The sequence below is a fragment of the Montipora capricornis genome, chromosome 4, assembly GCF_036669925.1.
Source record: "Montipora capricornis isolate CH-2021 chromosome 4, ASM3666992v2, whole genome shotgun sequence".
Lineage (NCBI taxonomy): Eukaryota > Metazoa > Cnidaria > Anthozoa > Scleractinia > Acroporidae > Montipora > Montipora capricornis.
In genome coordinates, this window is record NC_090886.1 from 19910834 (window position 1) to 19932601 (window position 21768).

Sequence of the window (21768 nt, forward strand, 5' to 3'; positions counted from 1 at the left end):
TTGACACAAACAACGAGTGAATAAAACCCCGTACAAAGCACTTTCTATGTCGTGAACTGTTTATTACACATAAGACGAGAATTTTCATTAAAATAGTTTTCTGAACGCAAATTAGAAACAAAAACTCACTAACAATAGAACCAAATGCAAATTTAATTTAATTCAATAACAAAGTACGATTTGCACGAGATGCACGAGTGATTGGCATGGAAACGCCTTTACGCTATCGTTGATTGGTTATACTTCCACATGTGAAATAGCTGTACGCCATTCTGATTGGCTGTATAAGCCTTTTCCACATGTGAAAATAAAGCGTATAGATTTGTGCAAATGAGCTTTATGGAATAATGTGTGATAAAAATGATAATGAGTTTGATTTGCGTGAAAATACACCCCATACTACCACCGTTCTACCAGGACTCGCTTTGAAACTGAGGCAAACAGCAACTCGGAAATGGGCTATTCTTTTGCACCACAGGTGAGCAATTATTTTAAGGAGGAATAGCAGAGAGAGAGAGAGAGAGGAAGATTTGTGTTTTGGTTTGCGGTAAGATTTTTCTTGTATTCGATTATTCAGTTCTTACTTACCTCTATGACTGATAGCTGTAGTGAACGTTAAATAATTAAAGTTTGGAAAAATGCAAAAATCGTTTGCCGCCGGTTTTCTAGTATTCTCAGAATACGATTATTATCCATTTCCTCACAGAAAATTTACTGATTCTAAATGAGTTAGCAAATCGGAAGGCGTGGAAAACACTATTCACTTGTCAGGATATGCGTTGCACAGAATAGAATGAAGTGTATCGTGCCTCCATCCACCGCTGTCCGTCTAAATTAGAGATTCTCGCTTACATGAAACATGGCACTTGCCTTCCTCCATATACTTTACTCGGCATGCACACAATCAAAGCTTCGTTATGTTTGCTTTAAGTAAAGTAATTATTTAAAATTACTGTATTTAAATTTCTTGTGTAAGGCAGCCAAAATGTTCGACACAGGGACCACAAAATCCTAGTAGGAAAAGTGTGAATAGGGGTGTGAATAGAAATAAATAAATAAATCAGAGGCAATGGTTCAACATACCTGGCTGTCTTCTCTTTGTAATCATATATTTGCACTGCTGCATTATGAGGAACTCGGAATGTCACAACTCTTGTTTTGTTTCTGCCCAACTTGCTTGTCGGTTCTCGTGATGCTATAAAATAAAATGGCAAAGAAAATGACAAAGCCCGACGACCAGTTTCAGTATAACAAGAAGGGGATCCCAGACCAAACACTGAAACCATGTGATTCGGACTCACCACTTGCAAAGTGGAGCTCTTTTGTGCGCAGTCTAAATAACGGTACATTATTTCATGTATTCTCCGTCGAATCATTATTAGCTCCTTTTGGGATATCATACGATTTTACAAATGACCAGCTTCGAGATGGCTTGATAGCTACGTTTTAGAGCTGTATGCAATCAAATGACAAGGTTATGGGTTCGAGTTCCATTGAAGTCTGGATTAAATTACTTCATAACTACTTGAAAACTGTCTCGTCATGTTCGCAGTTTAAATATATTGCACGTCGTATATCAAAGATGGAGCACACATCGTAGAGTTGGCAAAACCTAACAGATCTAATACTAAAAGTTAATTTGTATGGGCTGCTTTAACTTAGTAGGGTTTTTACAGTTCACCAGCTGTTGAAACCCCGATCAAGCTAACCTTGCATTACTAGAAATTAACCGCTTAAATTACAGACATTTCAGTTTATTTACCGATCAAAAAGAGTTTCCACAAGATTTTAAACCTTTAATTTTGACAAAGACTTCTACTATCCTAAGGATAGACTTATGTTGTTAAATATTAAACAAGATTCGCTGCACTGCTCTACTGAGCTACCACGCCAGATGAGACTAACTGGAATCCAATTCAAGCCTTCAAGTCCATTCCACACTTCATTTGAAATTTCATATATTCCAAAACTCATTTAACGATTTTTTTTGACGGTCAAACGTTAAATTGTCATTTTGTCAGGGACACCCAATGAGTAATTTCGGTATTTTGAATATTCGAACTCATTCACGTGAGACCGGGACGAACTGAGGCCGGCATGAGTCCGTATCGGACTCCACACATTTCTTTGCAAAGGTTATGGGTCCGTACCGCTTTTTTGACGGGTCCGGACCCAAATTTTTCTGTCGTGTAAACGGCCTTTAAGTAACTCTCGAACCGGCCTGAGTTCGTACCGGTTTCATTGAAATGTTGACAACACATCTCAGACTGGGTCCAGAAATTTCACGCCTGTGTGCTTTTGGGTAAGCGATATATTTATTAGACAAAATATATCATTTCGTCCCAAAACCAGGCACTAAGCATATCGTCCCGGTTTCATGAAAACCGCTGCAAAACAAGTTCACACAAGTCTGAGTTCGTCCCGGTCTCATTTAAATAACCCCTAAAATTTTGGACATTTTTCTGAACAGATTTCCCAGCTATTTCGGAAAAGCAGTAGAGTCAGAAGAGTTTGTAGAAATTTCGAAACCACATTGAAGAACGCTAGAACGTGCTAGAATCGGACGCTAGAATTTTACGTGAGTAAGAATCAACTGTCAGATTGGAAACAGCATACAATTTGAAGATTTATAAACAAGACGCTTCTAAGAGCGTATCCATGGGATGCCCAAACAGTTAACACCAATTGTCCAGTTACAGTGAACTACAACTACGGGTAAACATCGCAAAATGGCGAAAGATTACCAGAAAGATAAATCTGTGTTTAACTAGGTGTTATTTTTTGTAAAAAAAGAAATAGAGGTTATCTCTTCTTATTAATGCTACTAAATTTGCAAATGGAAACAACGAGCCTCTGTTAGGGGTTATCAGGATGCGGGATATTTATGTAAAAAATTATAGGGATACGGGATATTTTGGGGGAAAATTAACGGGATAAGGGATGTTCAAAAATCCGAACTGGCATTACAGAGATACAAACCAAAGGAATTAACGGGATAGAAGATATTTGAGCCAAAAATTAATGGGAAACGAGATACTTAGATTCACCCTCCCCCCCCCCTCCCTCCCCTTGTGAGGCCTCAACAATCAGCACAGCAATACTATCAGAATTTACTTTTACTAAAGTTTTTTGAGGAATGTCCGGATAAAAAGATAAGATTTCTTGGAATATTGACTGCAGATCGGCCCAAACATTCCCAAAAAACTGGCCACAGCTTTGATTTTGAAAACGTGTCAATTCTTCACATCTGTCCCTAATGGCACAAGCGGTTGTTTTTGGAAGCGTGGTATTCTAATAAGAGAACTCAATCAAACGAGCACGTTGAGTTTCCACGTGTGTACCGCAATCTCAAGAAAGACCATTTCTTGGCACACGCGTTATGCATATTTGTCACCAATTTGCCTATTTTGCCATCCTTAGTCATATTTGCATACGTAACTGATGAAGGTCACCGAAGTGATCGAAACGTTTTACTTTTTAAAAACTCTTTAGTCAGTCTCAACGCTGCAATTTCGGTTTATGTCTTTTTGTATTTGATATATATCTATTGTATTTGGTTGTTTAAGGCTTTTTTCTAATATTCTTTTCACGTCTTTGATTCCTGTACTATATTTATATACTAGGAGGATTGGATTTATTTTTTGTTGACGAATGTCACTGACTTGATCTATCACATACCATTGAAGGACGTTCGCGCTAATTGTTTGTGCTCAACTTTTACTGCGCAGGTAACGCGACTGTAATACGTCACGCATCACTTCAAGCATTACACGTTAAGATCTTATGGCGACACAAACGCCTGGGAAAAATTTCCAGGTCGGCTAAAGAATGGCACATTTATTTCCAATTCATCATAAAACGTTAAAGAGAAAGGACCGGAGGCTGGAAAACGTCGCTAATCGAGTAGTGGTTGAAAGTTTTGAAAACTCGAGGACGGTTAGTTTTAGTCAGCGACGTTTCGTAAATTTAATGGTTTTTTAAAATGTTTTTTTACGTTACGAACTTCTTAGTTCAAAATGCATGCATGTTTTTGAAGTTCTTTTCCTTTACTTTAATGAAAATAGAGCACTTGAATAGCGCGGACCTACGTGGAAACAGCCAGAGATTATATTTCACAAAAACCACACTCCAGAAGATGAGCATGACGGCAATGCAGAGATACGATACAAAACACTAACGAAAGAAAGATAACGCTTGCTTGAAACTTCGTTGCTATGCTCGAGAAAGTCTTTTTTTTTACAAAAACCTTTCATCGATCGATCCTGTCTTGGGTTCCAGTCCTTCCCCGACAGGTCACGCAAAAGCGTGACAAACGAAATTTTCCAAGAGCTTCGCAACGTCACATCGATTTTACTTGTTTAGATCATCAGTGACCCCTATTTTTTAAGACATGAGACATGAATCACTTGTTCTTCTTACAATCTACAAAATATGATGAAATGAAAAAAAAAAAACACAAAGTAAGAAGTTATCTTTGTTTAAATTTTTCTTTCCTTGTGTCCTGAGAATGGAAGTGGTTACAACGGGTAGCGCTTGCAAAAACGCTCGTTGAAGATTAACTCTACTGCTTACGACATCCCCAGTGGCATGAAATTACCGGTATCTAAAAAAGCCCACTCCTATATTTCTATGAACAGAAACTTTCACTCCAACAGATTATTTTTATGATTTTCGACGGATGAATTGATGAAGCTACATCTTGTGATGATGACCCATCTATCGAAATTAGGGCATTTTTCCCTAGCCTTTTTCTCCGAAACAAAGTCGGTGACACCCCAATTTTTTTTCATTTTTGGAATAAGCTATTTATGACCTTACCGAGACTAGTTTCAATGTGGGAAAATTTTCGCGCGAACGTCCTTAAATTTGATGCTAGTGTCTACAAAAGTTAAGCCCGTTCGGATGGGGTTAGTACTTGGATGGGAGACCACTGCGAAGTCCCCGTGAAAACGATATCTAACTTTTTTTAAAACTCGATTTTATTGTTTATTTTGTTTAGCCGTTGAAGGCTGCCCTAATCTTCTTTCTACGTCTTTTTTTAATCCTGTAATGGAAGCAATTTTATACCGCTGGGCTGCCTGTTACACTGGCATCCAAAAAAATAGCTTTTATCATTTTCGCCGGAGTTTGTTTGAGATTCATATTTTAAAGAAACCACCCATAAATTTTCGGACAGAAAAGGACGACAACGTAATGCAAACTTCTGATCTGTCACGATTGCTACCCGGGGATTGATAGAGCTTTCAGATGCTGCAAAAAAAGAAACCTAGAACTTTTTACAGACCTGAAATTCCCCTAAAACACCCGAACAGATAAATGTTTTGTAGGGCAGCTGTAAACTTTTAAGCATTGTGGAAAATATTTTAGAAAATTCTGGCCATGGGTGCCCTTGACTGGTATAATCCTCTTTTGAACTGAACTGGACCTGGGTCATTAGCAATAAGTAGCAATCTTTTTCTCACGTCTTACTGCACGGGGAGGTACAGGTGGAGACAGATTGACTTGTGCTGAAGCCTGAAATTCATCCCATGAAGTGGACATCTGCTGTAGGGCTGGAAAACCTGCACAACAGAAACTATTTCAAAACACTATTTGATATAGCGAGTCTCACGCTTGTTAAACAAAACGTTCGCATTTAGAATGTAATTTAATTACAATAGTTGGTACAGCTGTAGGCATAAAAGGGAAAGCCTCATTAAAAAAAAAAAGAAGACAGAAAAAGTCTGCAAGCTCTGCTAAAGTGAAAGCATAAGAAATCGAATTTTGCTGTGCACGGTGTAATGTGATCTGTAAAGCAAGGGAAAGTTATGTGTTACTGGCAGGTAATGTACAGCACATATTTGGCCATGGTGTTAAACCTGAGTGAATAACTAAGATGAACATAAAAAGTTCATATCATTACTGGGTTGCCGTATGGCAATCCCAGTCCAAAAATGGATGGCATTTGTTCGGTGTTATTTTTTTTTCCTTCCGTGTCGGTAAAAGTCTTGCTTGTCACTCCCCTGGTAAGTGGTATCTTTGTGCATAGAGCCTTCTGCGCGTATTTTCTTAGGATCGAGAGGGTAGTGGAACTGCGTAGATTTCTCTGGTGGACACAGTAGAATCATTAACTTAGCCTGCAATGGCGTCGAAAGTCATGTAACGCGAATGGCCTTTTACTGGATCCTTAAACAAAATATACCCTTATGGAGCTCAATAATGGAAAGTCAGTTGGATAAACTACGCAGGCGGTGAAAACCAACACCTGGAATCTCAAAAGCGACGAGTAATGGACTTCGACAACAATCTGTCGCCCGTCGAGCAGAAATCAAAGTGAGCTGCATTTCTAAAATAATATTTACCAAGTGTGCTGTTATGTAGAACACTGAAACCAAATGGAAAATTATCTGGTAACTTATGGGTTCAACAAAGACAGAGAACGAATCGAACACCAAAAGTGGATCTGTGATCAACTCTGCACAGTCTTCAGGTAAAAAAAATTGGAAATGTGACAGCCAAGAATTATTTGAAAGAAAGCTTGTCGTCTATTTTGTGCTTCATTATTCAAGGAAACGGTTTGATCCTGAAATTTTAGTTTGTAATATTGCGCATATTTGACACGATTGAGTTTTTTCTCTTCACGCACGCAATAATAGCAAATATGTTGTTTGTTTCGAAAAATTGTTCGCTGGAAAAGGTGGCCTTTATGAATTCATCATGTTTTATGATATGTGTGCTGGATAGTTTTTATGGCAATAGTAAAGCATTTTCTTGTTATTCAAGGAAAATGTTCTTCAGGAAAGGGTTTGAACCTGAAGTACATGGTAATTTGACACGATTGAGTTTCTTGTCTTCACGCACGCAATGAAATAGGAAGAGGTTTTCGCCTCTAAGAGCAAATATGTTATTTGTTTCAAAAAATTGTTCGCTGGAAAAGGTGGCCTTTATGAATTCATCATGTTTTATAATATGCGAGCTTAACTGGATAGTTTTTATGGCAATAGTAAAGCATTTTCGTGTCAAAATGAGGTTAGCGTTTTTGTGTTGTGCTAACTTAATTAAATATAAATATACATTCTGCCTCGTGAGTTTGTTATTCTCGTTAACCAGCAATGGAAAGTCATTGCAACGCGAATGGCGTTTTAGTGCATTTTATGTTGTTTGTTTCAATAAAATGTTTCGCTGGAAAAGGATTCTGTGATATTTTCTGCCTTTGTGAATTATAATATCATGTTGTGTATTGAATTTTCGAGCTTAAGGTTGAAACGTGATACGGGAGGATATTTTTAGTATAACTCTGTAAGCAGGAAAGGTTTCATGAAAATAAACAGGTCCGTTGGAAGCGTGCTCGAGTTTCAACAAAATGAGCCCCAAAATCAGCAAAAAATTGTGACGCCGGTGAATAATAAAGTAGCTGCTATTTCCAAAATTATGGAATTACCTGGTGATAAATAACCTCGTCTTGGAGAGTAAGTTTTTGACTTTGTAGAAACAATGGTGGGCGATTGTGATCTTTGTTTTGAATTCGCTCATTTATTGTCAAACTTGCCATCATTTGACACAGATGCCGCGGTAACTTACTGGTAATCACGGCGCCCGCTGAATTCCGGCGATGTCACTTTCGATTTTGCGATTTATTTGTGCAGCCAAAACGTACAATAACAAAATTGAACGTAACAAAAATCTCCCAAAATGTTTGTCGCTGATCGTAACTGTTTATATTCTATATTCACGGTTCAAAATTAATGTTGTTTTCATGTCGTAAATATGTTATTTCTCGAGCGACCGTCCTGGAAACTTCCTTCTGCTCTTTCTTAAAAGTGTAACAATATTTATTTACTTTTGCATCAATATCTGTTTTTGCATAAAGCAAGCTAACAAAATCTGTACCTTGCTAAGTTCGCATTTGTTAGCGTTAATAGTATTTTCGGTCCAATGCTTCTGTTTTGCGAAGGCGTATACGTTTTTGGTCACCCATCCAGACACTAATCCCGCCGGAGAGAGCTTAACTTTAGTAAATTTTAGTATTACAAAGCTGTCAGATGCTCAGAGGGCACGCTTAAACTTGTGGTGAAAAGAAGTTTATCAACATGTCAGCCCAGAAGCCAATGTTTCTCACTTTCCATTTATTTTCTTCAATCTTTCAGGGTTCAGTACTTTCCTAGTAACCACATGTCTTCTCAGGCTATTTACCGAAGGCTTCTACCATGGCACTACAATGATAGACAATACCAAAACAATATCGTGCACTGTTAGAGCTACATATTACGCAAGAACAGATTTTTTTCGTCGAACGGACGTTCGAGAACCTGTGAGCCAAAGGGCCTCTGCTGGTATGACTTCTGGGTGACCCCTTAAATGGTCTTAATGACCCCCCAACTTGAAAAAATTGTCTGGAACGGTGCACGTACCACAGGCAACCCAGTGTACCCTCACGGAGGGTCTAGTTTTTCAGTTACAATGGATTCTAATTTTTTGTACATTGTTAGGCCTTACTTGATATTTCTGGTACAACAACATTTCTAGTGCCTCTGTCAGCCAGTGGATCCTTTCCTCCAGCTAGCAACTGTTCAACGGTTGGTGGCAACTCCTTCTGCCACAGCTCCTCATCTTGAGTCAGCATATATGTCTGACCACACACGGCTCTCACTCGCCCGGTCTTGATGTCACGAACATAGATGCCTTCATTTTCATCAAGAGGAATTGCTTTCCTACGAGCAACAACTTCCACCTCTACAGGCGGGACATATTCACTGGGGCCACGGATCATCCAACGGTCACCAGGCCGTCTTTTTACCTCTTTCTGAGGACAGAGAAATTGGAATAATTATAAAAGGAGTACGTTGGCGAAACGGCCCGCTCTCTGGAAATCAGAGTGAAAGAACACCAATCAAGAACTTCATCAGCTATTCACGAGCATTGTCGCCTGGAGGGCCACTCGGTGGACCCAAATAAGACAAAAGTACTATCAACCGAAGTTAACACCTTCAAACGCAGGATAAAAGAAGCTATTCAAATTAAACTTACGAAACCGGCGTTAAACAGAGACAATGGTTACGAATTAGCAGCTATCTATGACACAATTCTAACCCCCAAGAGGCGTTAAAACCCTTTTTTAAAATTCATCTTTTTAACATTCATATCATTGACTGATGAAGTCCGGTTGAAAAAACGGACGAAATATTTCACAAGTTTTAACTTTTAGCTCCGAGTTTGTAAAACTTTTTAACTTTTATTATGCTTCCGGAGCACGAAACAAATGTTTTTGACTGGAATAAATTATAAATTTTTAGCATGTTATGATCAAGAGTGCGAAATTATTAACAGACAACAATTCCCATGTCTTAAATGACAGTGACAACAAGCATCTTCGCATATTGCTATCATTTAATTTTAAGTTTAATTATCTCAGCCAAAAGTGGCGTTACTTTGGCAATTCCTATCATGAAGCTGGGACTTAAAAGTAAAATTAAGGAATCTGATGGGAGTGACATCTTAGCATACACACGCACAATGTGTGACTCGCTACCAAAGCTAACATATGACGAATACATACGAAACCTAACCTAAGTCACGTGGACGTGTCAAATAACAAAATACGCTTATCAGAAACATTATTCCGGAATATTAAAGACGGCTCCCGGAAGAGGTAAGGGGGCGTTAATTTTATTGGCCATTCCTGTTGGGCTTTTCAGCTAGGGGGTAATATTATACTTTTATGGTGTTGTTTGTCAGAGTCTAGCCCCCAAGGTAATTCCAGGCAGATAGTACTCTTTTTGAGTTCAATTAATTCCATCTTTCCTTCCAAATTTCCAAAAAGATGAGTGCACATAAAGGTGGTTCTTGTAGCCACATACACAAAATGGTCCAGGCCAACAAAAGAGTGTAATTTTTTTTTTTTTTTTTTTTTTTTACACAACTTTATTTATTGAAACAAATTGAAGATATTAATACAGCAAATTATTAACTTACCTACATAATTATAATGTTACAACTAATATAACTAATATTACTACTAATAATAATATAATACAACAAATTAACACTGATATTATTATTATCACAAAATTCAAACAAACTAGAAATGTTTACAAAGTATAATGTAAATAATATATTAATTATATACAGAAAGTGGATGCATATTAAAACCTTTAAATAGTTAAGCATTTGCAAGAGACGACACTATCCATTTAGCTTCAAAGAAATCCTTTGTTTTTTTACTGTGCAGACTAATATATTTTTCTGTTTCATATTTAACAGCAATTTTCTTTTTAAATCCGTATATATTCGGAAGAATTTGACTTCTTCTACAATCCCACAAGTACAATTTCCCAATCATAATTAGATAGTTTAGAAGCTTAGCAGAAGGGGAGTTTTGTCGTATCATTCCAACTAAAATATCTTGCAACGAAAGTCGAATGTTTTCCTTTAAAAGTTGGTGCCAGAATACTTCGAAGTCACGCCAAAAATCTATCGAGAAAGGACAGAGATATAGAAAGTGATATAGCGTTTCTGGTTCAGATGAACAAAATGAACACGAGTCATTCAATTTAAAGCCAATTTTGTAAAGTTTAGCATTAGTATAGAGAATGGAGTTAAGAATTTTGTATTGAAATGCCTTAACATATGCTTCAAGAGCAACACTATGCGGGATCATGAAAATTTGTTTAACTTCCTCGAGTGTGAAATGAAATTCATTTTGCAGCTTGTTTACAATAGTTGGAAAAAGAGCCTTTCTGCTTACAAGTAAAGTATAATAGTCTTTAGATTTCTTCTTTGTGACATCAAATATATTATCGTCAATTTTAAGAGAGAATTCATCTGTTGTTAATTTATGAGTACAATTTTTTAAAATGGAAGGAATGGAGTGCCGAAGACCTGCCCAAACTAAAAAATTAGTTTTAGAAATCCTGTTAGAAACCAAGGAAAAGGAATCTTTGTTATTTAAGTCAAAGGATAGATCACTGATATGAACTACACCAGCTTCGAAATAGCTTTTATAATAAACTGTTTTATTATTAATGAGTATTTGTTTGTTATTCCAAAGAATATAACGCCAGTCTTTTTCTGAAGAGAACGTATCTCTAAATTCCGACCACCACTGCAGTAATTCTAGATAGAATAGAGAAATATTCAGTGGAAGGATACTAACATCATAATTGCAATGAAACAAGAAAAGACCGCCAAAGTGTTCTAGATGATGTGTCAAATACCTTTTCCAGGTGCCATCATTTGAGCTAGCTATTCTTTTTAGCCATGCCAATCGAAGCGATATTATCATGCTATCAAGATCAATCATCTTTAATCCTCCGTTGGAGTATTCATTTATCGCCGATTTGCGTGTGACTTTATCAGGACCATTCCATAAGAATTGAAATAATAACTGGTTTAACTGACTTACAAATTCTTTTGGGGTAGGTAATAAAGATGACACATAAACAAATTTCGGAATTAATAGAGATTTGATAAGTGTAATTTTGCCATAAATAGAAAGTCCTCTAGAGGACCAAATTCTAGTCAGGTTTTTAATACTGTCTAATCTTTCTATGAAATTCTTTTCAAGAAGCAATTTTTGATCATACGTGTAATAAATTCCTAAAGCTTTTATCGGTTCGTTAGGCCATTTAATTCCAAAAGGCTGTGCTTTACAGTTCCTTGAAGAACCTATCCACATAGCTTCCGTTTTGGAACAATTAATTTTTAAGCCAGAGACAATCTTGAATTCATCTAACAACCTAAAAAGAGCAATAGCAGAGCTTGTGTCGGCAAGTATTGCTGTCGTATAATCTGCGTATTGAAGAATTTTTGTGTCCTCATTCCCAATAGAGATACCTTTAATATCCTTATTTTGTCGAATCGCAATTGCTAATGTTTCTATAGTAACTACAAAGAGGTAAGGAGAGAGCGGGTCCCCCTGCCGTACCCCACGTTCAAGATTAAAGTATTCAGATGAAAGTCCGTTGTTTATCACACAGCTTTGTATTTTTCTGTAGAACGTTTGGACCCAATGGATAAAATTAGGGCCAAAATTGAAGGATTTCAAACAATAGAGAAGAAATTCCCATTCTACGCTATCAAATGCCTTTTCAAAATCAATAAATATCATTAGTCCCGGGATACTTTCTTTTGCAGTGAAATCCATAATATCGAAAACTGATCTAATTGTTTCGCCGATATATCGGTCTTTCACGTATCCAGTTTGGTTATGGTGTATAATGTTTGGAAGAACATTTTTAATTCTAGTGGCGATCACTTTAGACATAATTTTTGTGTCAACGTTTACGAGAGAGATTGGACGCCAGTTCTCAATATATGAACGATCTTTTCCTTTTTTTTCTATTAGAGTAATTACCGCTTGTTTTTGAGAACAAGACATTTCACCTTTTTCAAAGCTTTCGTTCACGCATTTAAGAAAAGGATCGCTTATTAAAGGCCAGAACACTTTGTAGAATTCTATAGGAATTCCGTCATTCCCAGGAGTTTTGTTGGTTTGAAAGCTTTCGAGGATATTGTAACATTCCTCACCTGAAATTTTGTCTTCGCAGGTCAACTTTTGTTCTTCGGTTAATTGAGGTATATTCAAATTCTCTAGAAACTTTACAATGTTCTGACGGTTTTCCGCATCACTATTTGAACTTTTGTATAACTCTCGATAAAAACGTTTTTGTTCTTGAAGAATGTCATAGGGATCTGTCTTTACGACGCCGCTTATTACTAGTTTCCTTATATGCTTTTTTACATGATTTCTTTTTTCTAAGTTTAGGAAGTATTTGGTACTTTTCTCGCCGTGTTCATGCCATCGTGCTCGGGCACGGATTATTATTCCGTTGACTTTTTCATCATAAAATGATTCGAGCTTATCCTTAGCCGCATTTAAATTGTCGCCATTCGAATCATTGGGGTTCGTTTCGAAAACCTGTTTCGCTTCAGTATATTCTTTTTCAAGTTTTGATCCTCTTTCGTTTCTCTCCTTTGCCTTCTTTTTGGAATATTTTATAGCATGAGCTCTTATGTTATATTTTATCCAGTCCCAAATGTTACGGTGGTCTGAAAGTTCTTTTCGGCCTTCCGTGATCCAAATTGGTACCATTTTTGTAAGGTCATCAATGTACTCATCATCCTCCAATATGGAGGTGTTCATCTTCCAGAACCCAGGACCCTTGGCCTCTTTGTCCACGTTCCCAAATTCTAAATATATAGCAGAATGGTCAGTTCTGATGGCGGGGATTATATTTGTGGCTTTGACCCAGTCGTGTAAATTGTTAGAGATCAACCAATAATCCAGGCGACAAAATATCGGCGGAAATTGTTGACTCCAGGTAAAACTTTTAGTTTGTGGGTTTTTAACTCTCCATATATCTACAAAAGAGTGTAATGCTTTAGTGGCTACCAGATTCTACACCAGGGTCAGACGTTCATAGAAAACCAGAAACTCTGCTTCCCATTGCGAGACTGGAATATTCTTGGTTGAATCACAAATACTCTTGTTTTTCGGCCATTTTAACTTGACTTGACTTAAAACGTCAAGTTAAAATGCATTATATCACCGCAGTTTGGTTGAATCACCCTACTGGACCCACCGTGACCCAAAACTTCAGTCCTACAATGTACGAGCCCTTGAAGTTTGTTAGGTACATAGGCTCAAGCAACTATACCTTTCTAGCACAAATTTATGATATATTTATTGATAAATTTCAGGGGCACCCAACGAAGGTGTTCTGCAAAATATCTGTTCCGCAGTGGAATTTCATCTGGCTGGCAAGTTATTAATTTGATATTTTTTCTCTGGGAAACTTTAAATATTTTTAGCATTTCAACCCTTGCTGGCTGGATGAAAAGAGAAACTGGGGGAGACCTCGTTCATGAGAAGCTTGCCGCTGGTTCAACTTCTCGCATGTTGAGAAAAAAAACCTGTTTTGACCGGTTTGACGAGCGGTTTAGATTCACGAGATTCTTTGTCGGCTGGGCAACAGTGACTCAAAGTCGGCTGGCTGGGATTTTTCCTCACTATCTAGCTGGGAGCTGGAATTTTGCTCATAATCATCCTGAGAGTGAGAAACACCTTTTTTCCCCAGCAACATTAAAAAACTCAAAAACTGTTTTATTAGCGTTTTCTTGTAAGGTTTTTTCGTACTATGCATTTTGGAAACAATTTTCGTTGGGCACCCCTGAAATTTGCCAATACAGTAAGCCAAACATTTTAAACAAAAATGTTAACTGTAATTACCTCCTTTTCATCAACATCAATAAAAGCTTCATTTGCTTTTAAAATCACTCCTTCATCCTCCCCAAGGATAAACACATTTTGAATTCCTTGCTCAAGTTTCTCCCCAGGAAGAAGGAAGAAGGACTTCTCTCCCTGAGTTGACAAATAAAAATGCTCAGCAATCAATATATTTGTAATAGATAGATGTTCATATGATACACAGGGGGTTTGTCACAAAACTTGTATTTAGTTAGTTCATTAGGTTCATACACTTTCTGTCAACAACCCTTATTTGATAATCCAGTGACTTCATGAATGCACATTTAGCAATTATCCAAGTCTGGACAGGGCATGATAATTAGGTAGAAGGGAAGAGTAGGGCTGATGAATTTAACTTGTGACAGACATCACCGGGATTTTAACAGATGAATTCCTGACTACAGTATGTAACAGGGATTTTTTATGATAAATGATAAATGTTTTATTGTTGAAATCTGAACAAATAAATCCTTGGCAATAAGGGGGGTATCAAAATAAATGCCATAATCTCACACACTTCCTGGGAGACCAGTTAATGGCTTTTAGTATCACCCAACTAGTGGACTAATGAAAATCCTGCATTTTGATTGGCTACACTACTAGAGGACTATTAGTAATAGTCCTCGAGTAGCGAAAAAGTGTGACGCTTTCTTTCGTTTTATTCCCAAATAAATATTCTTCAACTTGCATTTGCTAACTTTATTATTGCCTTTTCTGTCCGACTAGTTGGGTGATACTAAGGGCGCTTACCATTTGTAAGAACTGGCCGGTCGGACTGGTCCGTCCGTAAATGGAACGCACGAGTTCTGAGAACTGGCAGAACTGGTTCTGGCCAAACTGGCCAAGCTCATTGAGTAGGGCCGCTCAGTTCTGCGCGGAACGCGGGAAAATTTGTACGCGTTAAAAAATGGCAGCAAGTTCATCGCAGACTTGTGGTGAGTATTATAAATATATTTTGTGCATTGTTTTGGTTGAAAGGAAGATTCCTTTTTCTGAAGTGCCTTGTGAAGATATTCATAAACAAATTTTATTTCATTGCAGGACTCGAGAACTTCTATTATCCATGCGAGGACAAACTTGTGACGTGGACAACAAGCTACAACAAAGAGCACAAAACTATTGATTTCCCTACGCCGGGAAAAAGCCGGCCTCTTTGACAAAGGCAAAGTACGAAAGAAAAAATACAACTAATTGAAAAAAACAAAACTTCGTCTTCTGCATCGTTCACAAAAAGAGTATCCTCCTCCTCCGGAGAAAGAAAGTCGAGAAAAAATGTCGGAGGAATGCTACAAACTCTCGTCGCAACATCCGCCATGTTGTTTACATCAGCTCTTGCGTGTATTCCACACAAGGATTGCGTGAGTAATCGCGCGGGCCGGCCTTGACCTTTCCATTTACACCGATGAGAACCAGTTCTTTCGGGCCGGCCAGTTCTAACAAATGGAAAGCGCCCTAAGACAATTAGACCCTTCGCCCTCAAGGGACACGGGTCAATAGCCCATTCGGCTTCGCCTCATGGGCTATTGACCTGTAGCCCTTACGGGCTACGGGTCTAATTGTTAAATATCCTCTGTTTGGAGTACTTTGAAAGTACCAGTAATAAACTTATCAGCTTATTGAGTGGCATAAAAGGAAATATCTAGACTAATGAAAGATAATTAAAGGTTCACATTGCAACCAGGGGTTGGTTGCTTGAAGCCTGGTTAGCACTAACCATTGTTTGAGACATCAAAACCTATGGGTTTCCATGGTATTTAACGCTGGTAAGTCCTTAGCACTAACCAGTCAATCAGACACAGTTTGATGCTACTATGGTTAGAAGAAATTTGATTGTAGATTGTTAAGTTACAATTCAAAGACCCAACGTTTCACGACTCCCGTCAAGCGTCTTCATCAGGAGTGATCCAAAGTTACAAGAGTCCTTTTACATGTACATGTATATGCTACCTATTTCTTGTCCTTTTTTAGCAAATTGGAAGCATTCAAAGTTACGGGTACATTCAACTATCTTCAAAGCAGAGTATCATCAAACCATGCCTCAATTGGAAACACCTTTAATTAGTATTCATCAGGCAACAATGTATAATGATAGGTACATGTACATGTATATGTACAAAAGTCATATATTTAGATACTCTTTCACATAAAATTTCAAGACGTCAAGTAGATATTGTTTGTCATGTAAATTTCTCTAATTGTTCTCTAACCACACCTTCATAAGTCTCTTTTGTCCAAGCTGGGGTTTGCCATCTTTGTCAACTGGATCCAGTATGACACAGTACTGTCGATTGTTCAATGTTGTGATGTTAACAACTCCCACAACCTGTTAAAAACATAAATTACATAGAGCTTTTTGAACTCAGTAGTAACATTTACCACAAGTTCCTCTGATCAAAATAATAATTTATTAATCAATTATATAAATAATTAATATTTTAAAAAACAATCCACCAAGAAAAAATGGCTTGAAAAATCAGGTGGAAATACAGACATATGAATTAAAAAAAAGAATTTATATTAACCCTTTGACTCCCAATTAAGCCAGCCTGAACCGGCCATACTTAGTCTTTTACTCTGTCTAATGCAGACGATTTTACTCGTCAATAGGGAATGCCCGGGAGTCAATAGGCTAATGAAAACATGAAGAAAAATAAAGTACTTGTGCATCTAGAGAAAAATCAAAAGCTTAAGAAAAAATATCAACAGAAATAATTATTATAATCAGGTCTTAATTCACTTTACAATTCACGGCTCACTGACTGCTAGCATTTCAGGTCACTTAACGAATGATAAGTTGTCATGATGTTCTTTTGAACAGTAAACAAAAACCTCAAACCCTGAGGTTCCAACCCGTCAGGATAATGTGTACTTCAACAACAACTCTTTCACCCAAGAAAGATTAAAAAGTATCAGTCGTGAGAATTAATTATTGCTCTTTTTTCAACAACAAGGACAGTGCCTACTATTGTTATTGGCCATCTTGAGATACTCGGATTTCCTACTGTATGGGTGGTGCTTCTGGGATATTTTTGTGTGGTTCAAAACTATGCAGAAAAAGCAGAACTTAGCTAGTGCTCTTGGTATCCAAAAAGAAATAGGGGACCATGTATTTTTCAGATATAATTAAGCTCAATTTGGAAAAGAATGCCACACATTGCTTTGTATTTTTAATGCTTTTTACAAAATAATATTGTTGATTAATAATTTTTATCTTTGAAAAATGCGTGGTTACCTCAATTTTCTTTTTGCATTTCAATAGCATTTGTTAAGATCTGCTTTTCCTGCACATTCAGTAAACCACACAAAATTACCTTTGAATTGGTAAGCACCGTCCTTAAATAAGGAATTTAGTGTGAATCAGTGGAAATCATTAAAAGGAAATGAAAAGCTGTTGTCAGAAATACATGAATGTTCTTTAATGAAAAGAGAATGCTTCTTGCAGGAGCATTAACTGGGCTTACTCATGAAAAACATGAAGTGTTAAAGAATTAGGCTGTTACAGTTCTCGTGTTCATGCATGATTGAGGGCCAGATATTGGGAATCCAGGGAACTGGCTCTTGTGAAGAATGCGTTTCAAGTTAAAGTGGTCAAACACTGTTTTCACTGTGTGCACGCTTGGTTTTCAGCTTCTCATGCGAGGTATCCTCTGAGGAAAGTCTCCTTTGATCTTCAAAATTATATACATTATACAGTGTAGATTTATACTCACAGCTCAGAATACTCCAACGCCACTACGTTATTTACATTGTACTCATTGTACTTTATTAAACCTTCGAGTTAATGCAGTGTTTCCTCTTAATTGGCGTGGTGGCAGCGCTTAACTCACGCCTCTAATTCCCTAAAACAAGTGTGGAATTTGGATCCTGCGACATCTACTACTCCACAAGGTGACAAAGCCGTTATTTCTCGTGAGCATTTTGTGAACTTTCCAGCATGGCTGCCTTGCCTCGAGCACCCAAACAGTGGCAGTTAACAAAGATCGAGACGATTACTTCGTACGAAAGTTGGCAACAGAACTTGATCTATGTCCTTTCACTGGACAAGAACTTTGTTCCCTTCCTTGATGCAACCTGGCAGAAACAAACCGCCGTCAATCCACATAGGGGCCTTACCAACGATGGCACTGCGATCCCTGAAGCTCAGCGTCTCACTGCCGCCCAAAAGATCGCCCATCTGGACCTACTACTCGGCCAAATAGCCAACTTCTGTCATGTAATCTCTAGGAATTCCATCCTTAAACACTCAACTTCCCTGAACGACATATGGCAGAAAATACGTCAACATCATGGTTTCCAGTCCTCCGGAGCGCACTTTCTTGACTTGGCTAGCATACGCCTACAGCCTGATGAGAGACCTGAGGACCTGTTTCAGCGTCTTATGGCTTTCTTTGAGGATAACCTCCTTTCTGTTCACGGCGGCTTAACACACCATGGAGATCAGGTAACTGCCGAGGAAAAGCTCTCCCCCACACTGGAGAACACTGTCGTCTTCCTCTGGCTCCAGTTGATACATCCCGGCTTACCCATCTTGGTGAAACAAAAATGTGGTTCTGACTTACGCAATAAGACCCTGGCTTCACTAAAACCTGAGATCTCTCAAGCTCTTGGATCTCTCCTTGATGAGTTACGTAGCATTGAAGATACCAAAGCCATGCGTATTGGCAGTACCACACCAAGGCGCCACCCTAATGCTGCTCAAGGCCAACTCTGACGATGCCCATTCTTGTCTTGCATCCTCTGCAAAACTGCCGGTCGCCCACATACCACTCACAACCTGGTGGATTGTCGCTACCTATCTAACTGTGACCATCAACCATGGGCTCGGTCACGCATGGTGATGGATGACCCTGACGACCTCGGTGCTGAGGAATGCGAGCCCTTGGATGAGAGTGGTGACCTTGTAGTCCCACCAGTCCAGGGTGAAGAGCCAGCAGCCCTTCGTGTGAGCATTATCCAATCACCTGTCCTTAACACCTTCTACCACGAACACCCAGTGCAGCTCACCCTGGACACCAGTGCAACCTCCTACATGGTCCGCGCCTCCGCTGCCCTACTGTATGGTTTCCCCATAATCCCGGCCTCCCAAATGGCTCGTCAGGCTGATGGAGTTACCCCAATGGATGTCATTGGCGAAGTCCACCACTCGCTAACCCGCAGACAGTGGACTTAGATGCCCTGGTTGTCTATCAGCTAGACGTTGATATCCTGGCCGGTAACCCCTTCATGACCCACAATGACATTGGTGGTTGCCCTGCCAAACGTCAGATTGAGATAGGTGGCACTGAGATTATCAGCTACAGCTTACCCCCCAGGCATACACGCCAACCAAACGTGCGGCGTACACAAAACTTCCTGCTACGCAACCCAAACCGCACAGTCGTTCTGCCAGGGAAGTATGTCCAGTTCAGTGCCCCTTCCGACGCGGACTCCGACACCCTGTGGGCCCTGGAGCCCCGGCTGGATTGCCCTTCTAACATGCTCCGTAAACCTGAAGATGCGTGGCCTCCACCCCAGCAAATTCAATCTGTCGATCATGCCGTACGCATTCCCAACACGACTGGCTCCCCCATTCTCTTGAAGAGCGGTGAGCAGTTATGCCAGGTTTGTCACATTCTAACTGTCGAAGCCTCCACCTCCACTTCACCTCCCACCACACATACTGCTGCCTCCCCTTCTCCAGCCACCTGCAAGCCCTTCTCCCCCCCATGTAATCCTTGATCCTGATGGGTGCCTAGATCAGGACATTTGTGACAAATTCATAGCTCTCAATCTGGAGTTTGACGATGTGTTCAATCCCTCCATCTCTAAATACAGCGGTGCAAGCGGCAAAATTGAGGCTGTTGTCAACATCGCCACCACCCTTCCTCCTCAGTGCAAAGGCAGGCTTCCACAGTACAACAGGAACACCCTCAAGGAATTACAAGACAAGTTTGATGAGCTCAAGCTGCCGGTGTCTTTGCAAAACCTCGTTTCTCGTTAAGAAGCCCAATGGTGGTAGCCGGCTCATCACATCCTTCGGAGAAGTCGCCCAGTACAGCAAACCTCAACCCTCCTTAATGCCAAATGTTGACAGTGTGCTGCGTGAAATAGGGAAGTGGAAGTACATTGTTATCACCGATTTGCTGAAGTCTTTCTATCAGATTCCCCTGGCCAATTCATCTATGAAGTACTGTGGTGTTGCGACACCATTTAAAGGCATCCGTGTTTACACTCGTTCTGCCATGGGTATGCCTGGGTCCGAAACTTAAAATGAAGAACTGATGTCCCGAGTTCTGGGAGACCTCATTCAAGAGGGCTGTGTTGCCAAAATTGCTGACGACCTGTAGGTTGGTGGAAACAGCCCCATTGAGGTCCTCAACAATTGGAGAAGAGTTCTTGCTCTACTCCAAAAGAACAATCTTCGCTTATCCGCGGCCAAAACTATCATCTGCCCAAGAAAGGACGTCATACTAGGCTGGGTGTGGTCTAAAGGCACCCTGCAAGCTAGCCCCCACAAATTGGCTGCACTATCCTCGGTCACGCCTCCCTCCACAGTGCAAGGCCTCTGCTCCTTTGTCGGAGCTTACAAGGCTCTAAGCCACGTGCTTTCCAGATTTGCAGAGCTGCTTGATCCCCTCGACCAAGCCACTGCAGGGAAAGACTCCAGAGACAAAATTGTGTGGTGCGATGAATTACTGCTGGCCTTCAAAACCGCCTAACGTGCATTGGTAGACAACTGGACCATCACCATCCCCCAGCCTCAAGACGCCTTATGGATAGTGACTGACGGCTCCGTCAAGAATAGAGGCATCTCAGCCACACTTTACGTACACCGAAATGGTTCGCTGCTCTTGGCTGGGTTCTTCAGTGCCAAGCTTCGTAAGCATCAAGTGACTTGGTTGCCCTGTGAGATTGAAGCCTTGGCTATTGGCGCGGCAATTAGACATTTTGCCCCCTATATCATTCAATCCCCACACACAACCGAGGTACTCACCGACAGCAGACCTTGTGTTCAAGCTTACGAAAAGCTCAAGAGAGGAGAATTCTCAGCCAGCTCAAGGGTCACCACCTTCCTGTCAACAGTCAGCCGCTATTCTGTCCACATACGTCATATCGCCGGAGTTGAGAACCTACCCTCCGATTTTGCAAGCCGTAACCCCAAGGAATGTTTGGACTCTAGAACTCTAGAACTTGAGGACTCCGTTGTTCGCAGCCTCTCTGTTACACTAGCCGTGCTGCCTGGCAGGCTACCCAGCTGGAGTGCTGAGCGCCTAGTTGTCCCTTGCTCCGTCTTAGACGGCCTATTAACAGCTCTTCACATCCGGCTTAGCCACCCGTCAAAGTACCAAACAAAGCGTCTCTTCAGCCGATACTTCTTCGCTCTAGATGTTGACAAAGCCATCGACCTTGTATCTTCCTCTTGTCACACCTGTGAGTCTGTGAAATCAATCCCTAAACACTTTCAGCCCCAGTCAGAAGAAGCTAGAAGCTCCTCGGGCCATTGGCGTCTCATTCGCTGCTGATGTTGCCTGACGTCACCAACAATTAATCCTCGTACTAAGAGA

The 21768-nt window shown here is 39.7% G+C and overlaps 1 protein-coding gene across 5 annotated transcripts in view; it reads right to left on the reverse strand.

The window, feature by feature from the left end:
* The window catches only part of LOC138045730 (major vault protein-like), a 44927-nt gene that overhangs the window by 11782 nt on the left and 11377 nt on the right, over positions 1 to 21768 (reverse strand). For 3 of the 5 annotated variants that reach the window (XM_068892323.1, XM_068892326.1, XM_068892325.1), the window contains exons 8-12: positions 16437 to 16547; positions 14207 to 14338; positions 8476 to 8782; positions 5463 to 5561; positions 1084 to 1195 (exon numbers count right to left, since the gene is read on the reverse strand). In XM_068892323.1, coding sequence (XP_068748424.1) covers positions 1084 to 1195; positions 5463 to 5561; positions 8476 to 8782; positions 14207 to 14338; positions 16437 to 16547 — 761 coding nt within the window. The remainder of the gene's footprint in view (positions 1 to 1083; positions 1196 to 5462; positions 5562 to 8475; positions 8783 to 14206; positions 14339 to 16436; positions 16548 to 21768) is intronic. The other 2 variants (XM_068892327.1, XM_068892328.1) reach the window with 1 other exon arrangement.